This window comes from Meles meles, chromosome 16 (genome assembly GCF_922984935.1).
Source record: "Meles meles chromosome 16, mMelMel3.1 paternal haplotype, whole genome shotgun sequence".
Classification (NCBI taxonomy): Eukaryota; Metazoa; Chordata; class Mammalia; order Carnivora; family Mustelidae; genus Meles; species Meles meles.
In genome coordinates, this window is record NC_060081.1 from 60239348 (window position 1) to 60256713 (window position 17366).

Genomic DNA, 17366 nt, shown 5'->3' on the forward strand with positions numbered 1-17366 from the left:
ATCTGGCTAGCACAGGTGTTTTCTTTGACCCTTATTGAAAAATCAGAATGTGGAATATAAAATCCACAGGTGTTTTTTTGTTTGTTGATTTGTTTTTAATCATTAAAAAAATCAGATGATCCAAGTCATTCAGCAGCCATGGCTGCCATTGGCCAAACCTGAGTGGTGAGAACATGTGTCCTCCTGTTCACCCCAGTCCTCCATAAGCCCAATTCACCCTTTTACATCTCCTGCCTGGCCCCCCATAGGCCCCCAGGTGTGTGACTCCCTCTTTCAAGAGCAGTTCGAAGGAAGCAGCTGGGACGGGGCAACATAATTGTTGAGGTCTGTCAGGATTCAATGGCAAGTATCTAAGGACAGTTCTTAGCAGGGGGCCTGGCACAGAGCCTGTTAATTGAATAGTAGATGTTCTTTTACTGGTAGCCTAAAAACCAGCTTCTAGCCACCAGGAGCGTATGTGCGCCAAGGTCATGAGTGGCCCCTCTGGGTGCTGCTGGTGGCCCCAGCTCTCCCCTGGGGCTGGCTGTCTGGGATGGCTCACCGTGCCTCTTTGCCCTGACCTGCGTGCCCTTCCTGAGACCTGGCCTGCTGCAGGGGTGGGAGAGACGCCACAGTGGCCTGTGAGCAGGAGTGGGCAGAGGCTTGGCTTATGGAACTTTCTCCCTCTTCTCCCTACAGCCTGTGAAAGCGGAAACCATGACTGTCAGCAGCCTGGCCATCAGAAAGAAGATTGAGCCCGAGGCTGTCCTGCAGACCAGAGTCAGTGCTATGGATGCTAGCCAGGTAACCGGGGCCTTCCACTGTACCCTGAGCGCAGGACATTTAGGGGTGGGGTCCTCACCCAGGTCAAGCCCCTGGGCTGACTCTTGCCACTCCGGCTTCCCCAGAGCCTCCATGTTAACCTTGCTGCTCTTCTGAGCTTCGCTGTCCTCCGTGAGCTCTGGGGTTGGCCGGTGGAATAAACTCCTGTCCTGGGCAGACCACACACACCTCTTACAGCCTCGACTTCCCATCTCTAAAATGGGAATGATCATATCTCCCTGTCCTCCTGGGAGTGCTGTAAGGGCTAGCAGCAAGTGGACTAGACTGTGGCTCTCAGATTGCTTGAAGGAGTTGGAGAAGTTTCTTGAGGTATCCCAGGGGCTGCTCTGGGGGAGAGAGGGAGCAATCCCAATCCAGCTGTTGTCAGAGTGACTCACATTGGATTATTATTATTTTTACACGTGGGGTTTCCATATCAGATTGGCAGAATGAACAAACTGAGAAAAAGATTTAAAAAATCATTTGCCTTAGCAAGGTGAAGCATACTTGGTACCCTGGACAGAGCGGTCCGAAAGAGACACAGGTGTGGAGGTTTCTCTTGCAGTGTTTTGATTTTTAAACTTTGAACCTTGAGACTGTAGGTGTGATAGATGCCCCCTGAGTTCCTCCTGGCCAGAGGAACTGCAGTACTGGGGGTAGAGGCTAGTCTGCGTCTCAAGAAATAAGTAAGGTGTAAACCAACACAGTGTGTACAATTGTGTCATATCCAGAATGTTCTTCTCCCCCATTTGTAACATGCACAGTGTTCTCTGTGGCAGCTGGTGCAGCAGCCAAGACGCTCGAGTTCTGACAAACTGTGTGATCTCAAGCCACATGCCTCCTCTGTGGCCTCTTTTGTTTTAGTGACCGGTGTTTTATTTTGTTTTCCTATAGAGAAATACAGAGGAAACTTAAAAAGGCCCCAAAGTCAACAGCCCAGTAATCCATACTGACATCAAAACAAAATGACAAAGTGTTCACAGTTATGAAATTCAAACAGAACAAACTGAAATTTTTCTTACGATTCTTCCAGAAAAAAAGATGTGTATGTATTCCAGTATATACACTGATGTCTCTAGAGTGTAGAATTTTACACAAAAGAGATCCTCTTTTACACCTGACTTTTTTTTTTTTTTTTTTTTTTTAAGGCTCCAGTCCCTTTACCTGTCTTTTTCTGACCTTTTTTCTTAATGACTGTCTTGGAGATCACTCCTCATTGCCCTCTGTGGGCCTACCTTACCCTCAGTCCCACTTAGGAGTGGGTCCTGACTTATCCTGCAGTCTCCCATCAATGGGCCTGCAGCTGTTTTGTCTTTGGCAGTTAACAATGAATGTTTCAGTGAACTTCTTCGTTCACACTTCTTGGCAAAATTTTCAGAGTTGATATCCAAAGGATGAACTCCCAGCTGTGGAATCACTAGGTCAAGGAACACAGGGATTGAGGTTTGCTTAGGGCTTGCAAAATTATCTGGGATTATATGTCCTTTGCCAAATAAGGTGATTCAAACAAACTGGGGGCATGTGAGGACCCCCCCTGTGATTCAGGCTGTGTGCGGACAAGCCTGTCTCCCCACCAGCCCTTGTTTGCTCACACAGCCTGTCCCTCTGTAGCTGGGAATGTCACCTGCCCAGGTAACAGATGCTCCAGGCAGAGGCAGTGTGCCTTTGCTCTCTCTCTCTCTCTCTCTCATGACTCGTCTGGCCAGCAGGTTGATGGGACTGCCCCAGGGGGAAAGGAGTCCATAACAACCACTCCCTCCATCACCACAGAGACCATATCGACCACCATGGTAAGTAGGACCCAAGGGCCTTCCCTCTCTGACCAGCCTCCTTGCCCTGGGGCAGCCAGATAACAGCATCACCGTCACTGGCTATCTGGGGTGGTGGTCCTCTGCCCTCCCCGCATCAGGGTAGGACACAGAGTCGATTTCTTGTCAGGCGCCATCATTACCACAGGACACCCAGTCAGATCTCAGTTTTCCAAACTGAATGATGTGGGAGGTGGGATCCCTGAGTCTCAGTTATCTGGACCGTCTCAGCCACAGCAGGGGTAGAGGGAGGGCGGTACCATTCGATGATGTGATTATGGGCAAGGCGTGAGGATTGAGCTTGAAAGTCCCTGACGGACCCTGGGGGCTGTGCAGTTTCTCCTGTCTCGGGCCACTTCCTTGCCTTGGTCAGTAGATGGCGTGCAGGGAACCTAAAACTGGAAAATCAGGATTTGGGGACCATCTCCTCAGGCTCTGGTTCTGACACCAATCTGCTGCCTGACCTGTGAAGGAGGGTCCTTGGCCTCAGATGTCTTCATCTATAAAATGGGAATAATCCCCATTCTGCCTGTTTCATAGGCTCTTTTTTTTGTTTGTTTTAAGATTTTATTTATTTATTAGAGAGAGAGAGATCACACCAGCACAAGCAGGGGGTCGGGCTGCAGAGGGCAAGGGAGCAGGGAACCCAACATGGGGCTCCATCCCAGGACTCTGGGATCATGACCTGAGCCAAAGGCAGAGGCTTAACCAACTGAGCCACCCAGAAGCCCCTGGTTCACAGGTTCTTAAGAGAGTCCAGTATGTCATATCCTTTAAGGATGACATAGACCAGATAGCTGTAGGCATCCAGGCTGTGTCGCCAGGCAAGGTGCCAAGAACTGTGTGTGGGTGATCTCACTGAGTCCTTACAAAAACTGGAAGGGATTCTCTTTTTTCTGCACCCTTTACAGATGAAGAATCCAAAATGCAGGGAGGTAAGGTGACTTCCTAAGGTCACACACCCAGTACGTAGTAGAGGCAGGTCCAACCCAGAAGCCTCACTGTGCCCCTCAACCTCTCTGAACCCTCATCCCGACCACTGTTAACACTGGCCACTGGGGCCGGGGCCCAGGCCAGGGTTGGGGCCAGGGCCGAAGCCGGAGCCGGGGCCGGATCTGTCTTGAGTCGGTGTAAAGTTGTTTTCAAATGCTTTCTCTTGCCGAACCCCCGATAGGCACCTAGGAAGGGAATGGCGTTTAGACTTACCCAACAGGTAGGTTTTGAGCAAACAAAGACAAATAACTCTGAACTGGTTATCAGCTTGCACCCTCTTTCCTGGTCACTCTGTCCTACCTCTCCCTCAGTCCTTCTCCACGTGGCATCGGGACACTTCTAGGGCTAAATTTAAGTTCATACTATGGTGAGTAGGCAGTTACATTGCTCATTGACCCACGTGCCCACCCACCCACCCATCCATCCATTCATTTCTTCCAAAAACATTTCTTAGTCTCTGTTGCCTGCCTGATTGGGAACACAGAGCTGAAGGAAATCTGCTGCGTGCGAGAAGACATTTGTTCGAGTAGTGATCACGGGCATGTATCATTGTTTAGGTTCTGGGCACACAGTGGTGAACAAGGCCCAGCTCTCCCACGTCCTGGCAGGGTGACCCCTGGAAAAGTTACCTGAACCTCTCCAAGCCTCAGTTTCCACTTCTGTAAAATGGAGTGATGGGGAGCAGTAATAGCACATCCCTCAAAGGGTCAACCCAGGGAGGGACCAAGGTAATCTGCAAAGGCGTGCCTGGCACATGGGAAGTGGTCTGTAAATGTGAGCCACTGTACTTTTGCCCTGCCTTCATGGAACAGGGTGACAGTGCCTTCTGAGGGGGCACAGGGAGGAAGGGTATGGGGTGACACCCATGCCAGGAGGACTGAGAAGGCTTTACCTCGGCAGGGACAGCTGAACCATCCTTTGAGGATAAATGATGGCGTGCCCACAGCAGAAGGCATTCTAGGCAGTGGGGACAGCAGGTGCAAAGGCAGGGGTAGGAAGGAGCGGAGCATTTGGGGGAAAGGCAGGTGGTCAGTGAAGCAAGATGTCAGGTGTGTGGGGCAGGGAGGAGAGGCTGGAAGGGCAGTCTGGGCCAGGGCCTGAAGGGCCTCAGATGTCACATAGGAGGTTCAGGCTTTATCTACTGTGACAGTGGGGGGCAGTAGGGCATCCCTTCAACTTCTGAAACGGGCGTGATGGCATCAAATGTGTGTTTCTGTGTTTGAGAAAGGTTACCCTGGCAACTGTGTGGGACATCACGAGAGAAAATGTCCCTCCTGTCCTCCCTCCCTCCCTCCTTCCTTCCCTCAGCAAATACTTGTTGAATGCTGTGTGATGCGCTGTGAGCTCAGCACTGAGGGAGACAGAAAGTGCCCCGAGCACGCACGCCGTTGGGAGAGATGGAAAGGGAAGGCAGGGAACTGGTTTAGGGGCTGCGGCAGAGCTGGTGTGCAAGGAGCTAGATGCTGAGAAGGCGGGCAGGGTTGAGGGATAAGCAGGGGGAGGAAGGTGCAGGATTTGGTCATTGACAGAATGTTCAGGTGACAGAGGACCCGATGGGCTGATGACCTAACTCTACCCTAGCCATTTTTGAAGCGCCGTCCTGGGAACCTTTAGAAAAGCAAATCTCTGCACCCCACCCCCCCAAACTATCAATCAGAAACTCTGGAGCAGGGCCCAGAAATCTGTGACACCCCTCAAGTCGGAGAAGCTCTGATACAGAGAGCCCTGGAGGGGGTTGCTCGTTAGTGGGGAGGCAGTGAATTCCATGTTGGATCTCTCATGAGTCCAAGGTGCCTATGGGACATTTCCAGGGGGAAATACCAAGGAAACAATTGGTTTTAAAGGTCTTGGTTTCGAGAAAGATCTGGGCTCTAGATAGAGGGAGAGGGACAGGGGCCTTGTGAGAAAGCCTTGACTGGCTGAGGCAGCCCCGAGAGAGGGTAGCGAGGAGGAGAGCCCTCAGCTGGAGGGGGGAAGGGTCCAGAGCAGAGATGGTGGCATTGCGGTGGCCAGGGAGAGAAGCCACACCTCCTGGAGACAGGAGAGAGGACTGGCCGAAGGTAAAGGAGAGGCGGGCAGTGCAGACGGTGCCTGTTTCAAACGACCTGTGTCCCCTTTAGTGGCCTCCCTTTTCAGTGTGAAGGTGGAGGTGAGGCTTTGTCCGGGATAGAGGAAGCCGTGGGAGGTGAAGAGGCTTAAGGGGAGAATTGCCTGGAGCAACAGTAGGACTCCGAGGGGCTGGTGACTCTCCGAGGCTGGCAGCAAGGAAGCCCGGAGCCCAGAAGGCTGCCGCCACCCTTTTTCTGAATCGAAGCAGTTGACACACAGCGTGACATTGGTTTCAGGTGTGTGACATCGCGGTTTGACAGCTCTGTTTGCTGTGCTCACCGCGTGTGTAGCTGCCGTCTGTCCCCACTCAACCCTGTTACAGTACCACTGACGGTGATCCCTGCGCCATGCCCTTGATGCCGGGGGCCTGTTCATCCCGGAACCGGAAGCCTGCACCTCTCGCTCCCCTTCACCCCTGGCTGCCCATCCCTCCCACCCCGCCCCCCTGGCAACTGCTAGTTCTCTGTATTTACGATCTGTTTACGCTTTTCTCATTGGTCTGTTTGGTTTTTGCGATTCCACGTAGAAGTGAAATCATACGGCATTTGTCTCTGTCTGACTTATCTCACTTAGCATCATACCCTCAAGGTCCACCCGCGCTGTTGCAGACTGTCAGATCTCATTCCTGTTTATGGCTGAAGAAGAACATTGTATATCACATCCTCTTTATCCATTTTCTCTCGGTGGACACTTGGGCTGCTACCGTATCTTGGCTATTGTACACTTGATCTTAGCCAAAAGGCCGAGAAGCGATATATCTTGGCTATTGTAAATAATGCTGCCAAAAACATAGGGGTGCGTATGTCTTTTCAATTAATGTTTTTGTTTTCTTTGGGTAAGTACCCAATACTGGAGTTCCTGGATCCTGTGGTATTTCTAGTTTTTTTTTCCAAGGAACCTCCATACTGTGTTCCAGAGTGGCCACAGCAGTTTGCACTCCCGCCTGCAGGGCACGAGGGCTCCCTCCTTTCCACATCCTTGCCAGCACTTGTTTTTTGTCTGTTTGAGACGTGCCATTCTGACAGGTGTAACGGGATAGCTCATTACAGTTTTGATTTGCATTTACCTGATGATGAGTGATGCGGAGCATCCTTCTGTGTCTGTGGGCAAGCCTGCCTGTTTTAGGCCTGCCGCCAGGCCACATTCTGGGACTCCATCTGAGAAAGTTGCTCACTGGTGCAATGCCAGGTAAATGCCAAGGTCACTGCCTTGGTCGGAGGCAGGCTGCAGGTCGGGTGGGGAGTGGTAGGCAGGGCGAAGGCAGAGAGAGGGCTGCCATCCTTACCTGTCCCCTGGCAGGCAGAGGTTGTACAGACCAGGACCAGGGCTCAGCTAGAACAGACATATCTCTGAGCCCCTGGACAGACTGGGGTGAGCCCAAGATGGTGCAGAAGGTGGGAGGTAGAGGCGGGCGACCAGGCCCCCCGCCAAACGTGGAGCACAAGTCTCTAGAGGTTAGAATCCACCATAGGAGCAGGAGAGCTGCTGCAGGGTGAGCATTTCGAGGGCAGAGAAGTGTTGCACGTTGGGCTTGGAGTCTGACAAACGTAGAGGGGAACATGAGTAAGCCAGCCACTAGATGTTCTCTGGCCTTCTAGCTTCTCAACTCTGAAGCACGAATATTAAAACAATTTCCTGTGGTTGTTCTGAGGATTAAATGAGGTAGCTCATTCTTAGCATAATACCGAGCGCTTGCAAGGACTCAGAAGTAGGTATTACTACGTCGTTGGTAGCTAGCCTGTGTTCTTGTGTTATCCTAAGATTGGAATTTGCCAAGCTCTTTCTCCTCTGCTGACTTCATAATGTCTCTGAGGAAGTTGGGCAGGGTGTCTCTTTACAAAAAATGTTTAAGGCTTAATATTTTTAGGGCAGTTTATTTTTTTAGAGCAGTTTCACAGCAAAACTGAGAGGAAGGGACTCTGTATGCTCCATAAATGGGGATATATACAGAGATATATAGAGAGAGATTTCTCACGTGCTCCTTACCCCTGCACACGCACAGCCTCCCCCATAATCGTTACCATCAGCAAACCGATATTGCAGGGGTCCTGTTTTATAGATAAATCCATGAGACCCATGGAACGGAGGTGGCTGTGCCCAGCTCATGGGGCTAGATCATGGCAGGGCCAGGACGAGAGCCTGAACGTCTCCCCTCCTTTGGTAGTGCTTCCTGAGAGCAATGCCATGTCTTGTTCGCCCTTGTCCCTAACCCCAGGCACTGTACACGTTGAACAAGTGAGTGCGTGAGCCAGTGAGAGAGTAAGTATGAGAGCCGGTGTGTGTGCACGTGTGAGTGCGTGACAGTGTCACTCCTCAACCTCGTGGCCGTGAGAGCAACACAGCTGTGCGCTCTGGCCATCCTGGGGCCCACTCACGCGAGATCCGGCCATCTGAGCACTATTGTTTCCCCAGGAGAACAGTCTCAAGTCCGGGAAGGGGGCAGCTGCCATGATCCCAGGCCCACAGACGGTGGCCACGGATATCCGTTCTCTTTCTCCGGTAAGTGGGTAGGGCCAGCTCAGGCTAGGGGACTCTGTGCTGAGAATGCAGTCCATAGGTGGCCTGAATGAGCACAGCGTAGAGCCCAGTGGGCTGCCCTTGGAAGCACAAAGCCAGGAACGTGGATCGCTCTCAGATGCCTGTAGGGCCCCCTTGTGCCCACCAGAGTCTCATCCATCGCCTCCACCCCCCACATACACACACCAGAGGGCATCGCAGCTAGGGTGATGCAGCCCCCCTCCTTGGTGATGCCCGTGATGGGGCAGCTCATTTGCATCTGCTGTCCTTACTGCCCAGGAGGAAAGATGGACTAGGAGTCCAGAGGCTTGCACTCTGGACGTGGCTCTTTCAATGGCTCCCATGAGTGTGAGGCTGTCACTGTGAAGTCTCTTGCATCTCCTGCATTCTCCAAGCCTGTCCTTCTCCTTGTCTAGCCCCGGAGGCCACATGTTCCCAGCTGTAACAGGGTGGGGTTTGGGAGGGCTCTGTTTCTACCCTGGATCCCCCATTCATTCTTCTGAGCTGCCAGGATTCCCCCCCCACCAACCAACCAAGATTTATTTATTTATTTATTTGACAGAGAGAGAGAGAGATAGCAAGAGAGGGAACACAAGCAGGGGGAGTGAGAGAGGGAGAAGCAAGCTTCCGGCTGGAGCAGGGAGCCCAATGCAGGGTCCTATCCCAGGACCCTGGAATCATGACCTGAGCTGAAGGCAGATGCTTAACAACTGAGCCACCCAGGCTCCCCAGCTACAAGGATTCTTAAAATCTGGGGTCCTGTTAGAGTTCTGGGCCTCGGGAATCTCAGGTTCTAGGAATCTGAGAGTCAGTAGTTTGAGAATGTCATAGGTCAAGCATTCTGAAGATTCCAGTATTCCTGAATTCTTAGAATCAGTGATGTGAAGCATCTTGGACTCCCAAACTTCACCCTTCTGGGGCCCCCTTGGTTTACTCTCCCCACCCCCACCCTACAGAGCCCAGTGTCCTTACCTGACCCCGGGGGTGGGGGTGGTTATATTCTGCAGATCATCGGGAAAGATGTCCTCACCAGCACCTACGGCGCCACCGCGGAAACCCTCTCCACCTCCACCACCACCCATGTTACCAAAGTGAGTAGCAGCAGGGCACCGTCTAACCCCACCCTGGCTGTGGGGCTGGGCAAGGTCACGGCCATTGCTGTGCCTTGTATCATGGACAGAGAAGACCGGCAGTGGTCTAGCTTCTGGAGTGCTATGCACTTTGTTCTGTACTATGGGTCATCCTAGGCACGGGCCCCACCCCTCATCATCGGCAGCCAGGCTGGCAAGGTAGGGGGTGGGGCAAGACCCCCTTCCCCGAAGCAATTCGGAACCATGGCTTTTGAGCCTTATAGACCTTACGTGCTGGCAGGATTTAGAAGGGGTGATGTAAGGAAGCCTCAGAGAGTAAGGAGGGCTCTTCTGGAGAAAGTGGGATTTGTGCTGGGTCTTAGGAAGCCGGGTAGGACTCATGAGGGAGGAGAAGACAGACGCAGACGTTCTAAGCAACGCAGGAGATGGGAGCAGAGACTGCATTTGTTTATTTGTTCACTGAGCGGATGTTAGTGAACGTCAAGCTGCTGCCCATCTCTGTGCGAGGGGCGCAGGTGGCGGCTGGAAGTGCTGCATGTTTGTGGGGATGGCAGGCGGTGGGGGGGGGGGGGTAGGGTCTCTGTCAGGGAGAAGTAGTGGGGGGGATGGGGAGAGGGGACAGAGCTGTGGGAAATTGGGGTGGACTGGAGGCAGGGGAAGCCAAATAGAGACAAAGCCCAGGACAGATGAGACTAGGAAGGGTTTAAGAGCCATTGGAACACTGTCAAGATTTTTTAATTGGGGAGTGATCCAGCACAAAGAGGTTTAAGAAGAGGAGATTAGGTCCATCCATGTGCACAGGTAGATGGAGCGAAGAGAGAGGGGTGTGGAGTGACTAGGGATGGGGGCCCTGGACTGGTGGGGGAAGGAAGAGGCAGGGCTTCGGGAGGGGATCACCCCCTACGCGTCAGCTGTGATGCAGCCAATGAGCGCAGAAGGCTGAAGGCAGTGGTTCCATGCCTGGGTGGCCAGGAGGGAGGCAGGAGGGGGTGCAGGACAGAGAAGAAGGCCTGGAGGAGAGGGGCCGGGAAGGCAGGTTGAGGGGGAGGTTCTGCCGAGCCATCTGAGGGAGAAGCCCGCTAGGTACCACTGGCCCTTCTGCACACACCAACTGTCCCAGCCCTGCCCCATCCCGTGTGTGCAGGACTCAGCACCTTTCCTGTTCCCAGGAAGCTCCCCCCACAACACTCCCCGCCCACCCACCAAAAGCATTTGTGAGCAATGTTGACTTCACTGGAAGTTTTATGGGAGAGTTTTCCATCACACACCCTGCTGCATACAGCTCAGAAAACTGTTCTTTCCCAAGTTGCCCCTCTCCCTCCTCCCTGCAAACTAGGAGTCCCCTTCTTTCTGTCCATTCCTGGCTCCTGCTAGGATTTCCCTCAGCTACCAACCTCCTTGATATGCGAAGCAGTTAGTTCCTTCCCCGTCTTCTACTTCTAAACTTGTGCCCAAACCCTGCCCTTTCGGAAAACAGTGGACGTTATAAGCATCACCAATGTGGTTTTCTCTTGTAGTGTTTGAAGTCATTTAAGATAGAACCGTGTCACCATTCACATTTCATTCATGTGTTCATTCAACAACTCTGCATTTAGCACCTGCCCTGGTCAGATTGGACGGGGGGGAGGGATGGAGGGGATATGGAAATGAGCAAAATGTAGCCCCTGCCCTCAAGAGCTCCAGCCTAGCGAGCCAGACCGGATCACGCACACAAGGTCAGCACGAGGCAGAGAGCCCCAGAAGTGGCACAAGAGAGACAGACTTGGTGGTCGGGAGTACCAAGGCAGGAGGGGGGCAGGGTCGCCAACCTGGATTAGAGAAACATGACTTGAGCTGGGCTTGAAAGACCTAGAGGGGGCAGTTTGGTAGTTGGGGGAGTGGTAGCCGCAGGCAAGACGTGCCATCTAAAGTCCCAAAAACCAGAAGAGGGAGCCAGGAGAGAAGGTGACTGCTGGTTCCAGCCTCATCCTTGAGGGGTGCTTTGGATGGGTGCCCTGTCACACCCTGGCAGGACCCAGAGCTGACCTTACTGCCCTTTCACTCTGCAGACTGTGAAAGGGGGATTTTCTGAGACGAGGATCGAGAAGCGGATCATCATCACCGGGGATGAAGATGTTGATCAAGACCAGGTATGGGGGTAGGGAACGCTGATCCTGGGGGCAGTCCCCAGTCCCTCCCTCCCATATTGGGTCACCCATGGACAGCTGCCCTTGTGGGCAGAGATCAAGTCCATTTATTCAGACAAGGAGCCCCAAATGAGCCCCAAAGGAGGGTCATAGAATGGGAGCCCAAAGAAGCCAGAGACCCCCAAGCTCTAGGCTCTCCCTTTGACTCTTTGACCAGTGCCTCTTCTGGGGCTCAGTTTCCATAACTGTACAGGAAGGGGCTTGTCGGTCTCCATGGTCCCTCCTGTATTCAATATCCATTCCTCACTTTGTTGCTCCTGTCTACTAGGCCCTGGCTTTGGCCATCAAGGAGGCCAAGCTGCAGCATCCTGACATGTTGGTAACCAAAGCTGTCGTATATAGAGAAACAGACCCGTCCCCAGAGGAGAGGGACAGGAAGCCACAGGTAAGACCTCTGAGGCTCAGCAGCCGGGAGAGGGAGGTGGTGAGATCTTCCAAGGGTCGTTTCTGTCAGGTGGCTTGGTCCCAAGCACAGCTTTAAGTCCCCACGTTCCTGGTTTGTGGTTCCAAGGAGAGAAGTAGCTTCCTCAAATATAACAAATCAGAGTGGGGAATGGGGGTGGGGAAGACTGGTACCTTGACTTCTTGGGGGTTTTAGGCCCAAGTATATCTGGACGTGATAAGGCCAGGGAGAGAGGGTGGATAGCCTGTCCTGAGGTGGGACATCTAGAGACAAGCATAGCCTTACTGGCCATTACCCAAAAACCTGAAGCCAGAAAAAGGCCCCTCAAGTCAAGGGCCACCTTCCTGTCCTGAATCTCTGCCTCCATCACAGGTCACTGGATGTTGCTAAGGGGGAATATGATGACCAGAGTCCTTGATCCCATCTGTGTTGCTAGATCGCAAACCCTTGACTTCTCAGGCTACTTTGGGCCAGAAACTTACTTTTCTGTTTCCTTACGGACGGACCATGCCTTGCTGAACAAGAGGAAGGAGATGATGCTATATAGCAGATAGGTCTTTTATTAGCCTAAATTGGGGGAGGGGTTCTTCTGGTCCCTCTGGAAATTGACTGAATTTTATCAGGCATATAAAATGAAATCTCACAGACATTGAGTTGAGTGGGAGAATTCTATTGAAGTTCAAAAGTAGGCCAAAATAATCAGTGATGGTAAAAGTCAGAATACTGCTTAGTTTCGGGATGTGTTATTGACAGGAAGAGTCACAGGGAAACCTTTGGGGGTGCTGGAAATGTCAGCATCTTGAACAGGGTAGGTCACATGGGTGTAGACATATATAAAAATGTGTCGGGCTATATACTTGGATTTGTGCTACAGTGAAAAAAGAACTCATCTCGGGGTGCCTGGGTGGCTCAGTGGGTTAAAGCCTCTGCCTTCGGCTCAGGTCATGATCCCGGGGTCCTGGGATCGAGCCCCGCATCAGGCTTTCTGCTCGGCAGGGAGCCTGCTTCCCTTCCTCTCTCTCTGCCTGCCTCTCTGCCTACTTGTGATCTCTGTCTGTCAAATAAATAAATAAAATCTTTAAAAATAATTAAAAAAAAAACTCATCTCAAAGACCCCTACAAGCAGCAGATCTCCTTTGGCCCTCTTCCCTGATAAATAAGACTGTGTTTTCTAGAAAGATACAAGAATGTGGATCACCACCCCCTTCTTGTCAGAAGAAGATGCACTGAAACACTTTCCTGCCACCTTGAAGGGCTGCCAAGCCCTGGTCTAGACCGTGCTGTCCGACAGAACTTTTTGCAGTGACGGACAGATTTTCTTCGTACCGTGCAACACATATGGCTGTCGGGCAATTGCAGTTGGCCAGTCTGAAGTCAGACATGCTTTAAGGGTAAAATGCATGCAGGGTTTTGAAGATTTAATATGAGAAAAGGCATGCAATATGTCTCAGTAGTGTTTCTATTAATTGCATCCTCAAATGATCATGTTTGGATGTATTGGGTTAGGTAAGATACATTATTAAAGTTCATTTCCCCTGTTTCTTTTACTCTTTTTATGGTAATTTAGAATTTTAATTTAGAAATGAAAAGTTTCTATCTAGAAGAGTTAAGGAAATTGGAAATATCTAGAAAATTTAGAGAGGTCTATCTGAAGGAATTTAAATTCCACATGTGGCTCTCATTTCTATTTCTGCTGGACAGCACTGCTTCTACAGAAGCTGAAGCTGGTCATGGGCAGAGCCTCCTCCCAGCCTTCCTCGGACTTCCATGCAAATTGTCCCTCCTGTCCCCTCCTTTATCCAGTTATTCCTGCTCGTTGTCCCCCAGATCTCCGAGTGGTAGTGCTGGCGGCATCACCGGGGGATTACAGGGACTGGAGAACTAAGATCACAAAGTCTGAGAAGGGCTGGACCGGACCTGGGAATCTGTATTTATACATTGGTCCTTAGAAGTCCATGGGCAGCCACTGGTGCAAAGAACGCTGTGCTGCGAATCTGGGGACCTGGCTCTAGTCCCAGCCATTCCCTCCTGGGCAAGCAGTTTCCTCACTTGCAAAAAAAAAAAAAAGAAGGGGCAAGCCCTTTCCAGGTATGGCTTTCTGGCTGCCAGTTTGCTTTCGTAGAGTACCTGTCACGTGTTTCTCCTGTTTTTCCTTTCCCTGTCTTTTTCCTCCCCATCTTTCTTGGGGCATTTCTAGCCAGTCCCCCAGGCTCCTGCCTTCCCATTTTCCCACTCAGGGCTCTCGTCCCTGCTGCCATATCCTAGCCATCCCTCCCTTCCGCCACACACACATACCCAGAAACCAACACCGTGCAGCCTTTTACATCTGCCCACTTGGTGGGTCTCATTCGCCCCTCTGTTGTTCTTCCTTTGATGGCATTGTCCACATACCACCATTCTCTGTCTCTCCTCTCTCTCCACCCTTCTCCTCTCTCTCCTTCTAACCCTCTTTCCATCTCTTTCCTCACTCTCCTCTCCTCTGGTCTCTCTCTCTCTCTCCTTCTCTCTCTCCCTCTGTATCTCCTCTCCTTCTCCCTCTCAGATCCTTCTGTAAAGTTCACCTTGTTCGTGTCACCCTGGAAAGACAGAAGTTTCTCCCTTGCCTTTTCTCTCCATATGCTTTACACGACTTAGGAAATACCTTTGACCCCTAATATCAGCAGACTCTCTGATTCTGGGGAGGGGTCTTCTCTGAATTTGAAAACTCTTTTTTAAAGTGCTTGAAACATGTCAGTTTGACGGATGGATATATCTTGGTAGCCCACGGAAAGATCTGGAATCTTGCAAACTTGATTCAGTCTCAGCCTTGCCTGCTATTAGCCATGTGACTTCAAGCAGATTGTTTAATCTCTGCACTCTGCTCATCGGCTAATGGTCAGCAACCATAATCACAGTGACAACAACTGCTGAAATGTGTGGAGTGTCTACACTCTTCCAGGCACGAGGACACGCACTTGACCAAAGTATTGTCATCTGCTCATTCTCATAAATGAAGAAACTGAGCCCATGAGATGTTAGGTGACTTGCTTAGAGCCATGGGGCTTGATGAGGGAGTCAAAGCTCATCTGTAAGTCTCCAGAGCCACCCTGTGGTCTTAACCTCCTTATCCCATAGGGTTGATGAGATCCTACATACACAGCAGTTAACACGGCGCCTAGCACATAGTAAGTGCTCAGTAAAAGCTAAGAGTGATTCTGATTATTATCAACTCAAATTTAGCTGTCAAAACACTGCACATTCAGACTCTGATGTAATAAACTAAGAAGAATAAATTATAAATGGCATCATTTAGATGTCCTTGGCATTTCTGAAGTGTCTAAAGCCTCTTGAAGACATCCCACAGCATGTTTACACGGACCTGTAAGACTTCAAGTGCAGCCTGCCACTGTGGAAAAAAAATCCTCAGAAAGTTAGCAGAATTGAGTACAAAGAACACACCCTTTGGAGCCCAAAACTCTCTGCTAGCAGTGTGCCCAGAGGAACCTCCCTGGGCCTCAGTTTCCTCATCTACAAAATGAAGTTCACCTAGGAATTGGAGCTGCGATAATAATTAGCATCTGTGAGTGTCTTAGTTCGGGCTGCTTTGACAGCACACCGTAGACTGGGTGGCTTAAACAACACATGTTCATTTCTCCCAAGTATGGGGGCCTGGGAAGTCCAAGATCAAGGTGTAGGTGGCTGTCTTCTCTATATGTCCTCATGTGGCAGAGCAGAGAGAATCTCTCGTGTATCTTTTTATAAGGGCATTAATCTTATATATGAGGGTTCCATCCTTACAACCTAAGTACCTCCCAAAGACCCCCCCAAATCCCTCACATTGAGAATTAAGGCTTCAACATAGGAATTTTGGTCGGGGGGTGGGGGACACAAATATTCAGCCCACAGCAGTGACACACAAGGACAGCGCCTCGCATCCAGAAGATCCTTAGCACTATGAACCCGCATCCTTATCCCCCAAGGTTTCGCCACATTCAGGGATGGACGAGAGCCCTGGGTAAGTCAGACTGTAGTCTTCTGCCACCAGCCTGGTACACAAGCCCTGGCTCCTTGCAGGTGTCCATCTTGCTGGCCTTTAGCTTCTCTTCCCTCCCCGAATCCTCCAGAAACATCTGTTCAGAGTGCACTTGGCTCTTGGCCTTCCTCCCAGAAGTTCCTCCTCTTTGAAGTTCTTGCTCTGAGTGTGGGAAGCACACCCATCTGACACAGGGTCTTTTTACTCCCTGCAACTCTCGGGCCAGATGTGTGGTTTCTCTTCCATCTTCTCCCACCGGCCCACCTCCCTCAGACAGAACCTGTCTCCATAACACTGCAACGCCCAGCTTCCTTACCTCCAAGATCTGGCTGACATGGGAGAAAAAACTGACCTGTTTCAAAGCAGGAATCTTGGGTTCTAGTCTCATTTCTGTCACCAGCTCACTGGGACATTGAACCCTCTGGGTCTCCATTTTCCCATCTGTCAACTAAACTGAGAAGGATTTCGTGTCTATGACTCCCTTCACACTGGACCCTATGTGAGTGGGAAAGGGCAGAAAGGATTACCCCCCCCCCCATTAAGTGGTTCTGGGGAGCTGCTATGCACCATGCACAGTGATGAGCATTAGAAAGACAAAGATAGGGGCACCTGGGTGGCTCAGTGGGTTAAAGCCTCTGCCTTTGGCTAAGGTCATGATCCCAGGGTCCTGGGATCGAGCCCCGCATCGGGCTCTCTGCTCAGCAGGGAGCCTGCTTCCTTCCCTCTCTCTGCCTGCTTCTTTGCCTACTTGTGATCTCCGTCTGTCAAATAACTAAATATTTTTTAAAATTATTTAAAAAAAAGAAAGAAAGACAAAGATAAGTCAAAGGCAGCCATTGCCCTCAAGGAGAGCCAAACGGTGTGTGGCTAAGTTAACAACAGCAGTAATAATAATAGGAATGGTCAGGTACTTATTCAGTGGTTCCTGTTTGCTAACCTTTGTTTCAATCCTCCCCGTAACTGCGTGAGGAAGCACCCATTTTACAGAGGAGCACAGGAGGCCTAAAGAAGTTAAGAAACTCACCCGAGATGGCAGAGCTTGTAGCCCATGGAAGGGGATTTGAACTCAGGCCGTCTGATGGTGACCCCATGCACTTGACCACAAAATTTTGGAGTCAAACTTGAGTTGGAATCCAAGCTCCAATTTCTTTATGGAAACGCTGTTCCCTGGGGTTTAATACCAGGACACACGGGCCCATGGAGATCAGAGAGCAAAAATAAATAACTTCTGCAATCACAACTAAACAATTCTTAGACCAGGAGGAGGTAGGAAGAAAAGATGAGCTGCATGTGATCTGAGCCTCTGAGTGTTAAGGAAACTTGACAGATTTCCAGACAGATGTGACTTCAGGTCTTGGCTGTGCGGCCTTGGACAAGTCACTTATCTTCCTGAGCCATAACAAAGGGCATACAGGACAGGGAGCTAAAACCACCTCTTGCCGCGTA

At 51.0% G+C, this 17366-nt stretch overlaps 1 protein-coding gene across 18 annotated transcripts in view; it reads left to right on the top strand.

Annotated features, from left to right (window-relative positions):
- Window positions 1-17366, top strand: part of EPB41L1 (erythrocyte membrane protein band 4.1 like 1) — a 123994-nt gene that overhangs the window by 103124 nt on the left and 3504 nt on the right. For 12 of the 18 annotated variants that reach the window (XM_045980495.1, XM_045980497.1, XM_045980494.1 and 9 more), the window contains 6 exons: window positions 679-783; window positions 2508-2591; window positions 8124-8210; window positions 9236-9319; window positions 11368-11448; window positions 11774-11890. In XM_045980495.1, coding sequence (XP_045836451.1) covers window positions 679-783; window positions 2508-2591; window positions 8124-8210; window positions 9236-9319; window positions 11368-11448; window positions 11774-11890 — 558 coding nt within the window. The remainder of the gene's footprint in view (window positions 1-678; window positions 784-2507; window positions 2592-8123; window positions 8211-9235; window positions 9320-11367; window positions 11449-11773; window positions 11891-17366) is intronic. The other 6 variants (XM_045980498.1, XM_045980505.1, XM_045980509.1 and 3 more) reach the window with 3 other exon arrangements.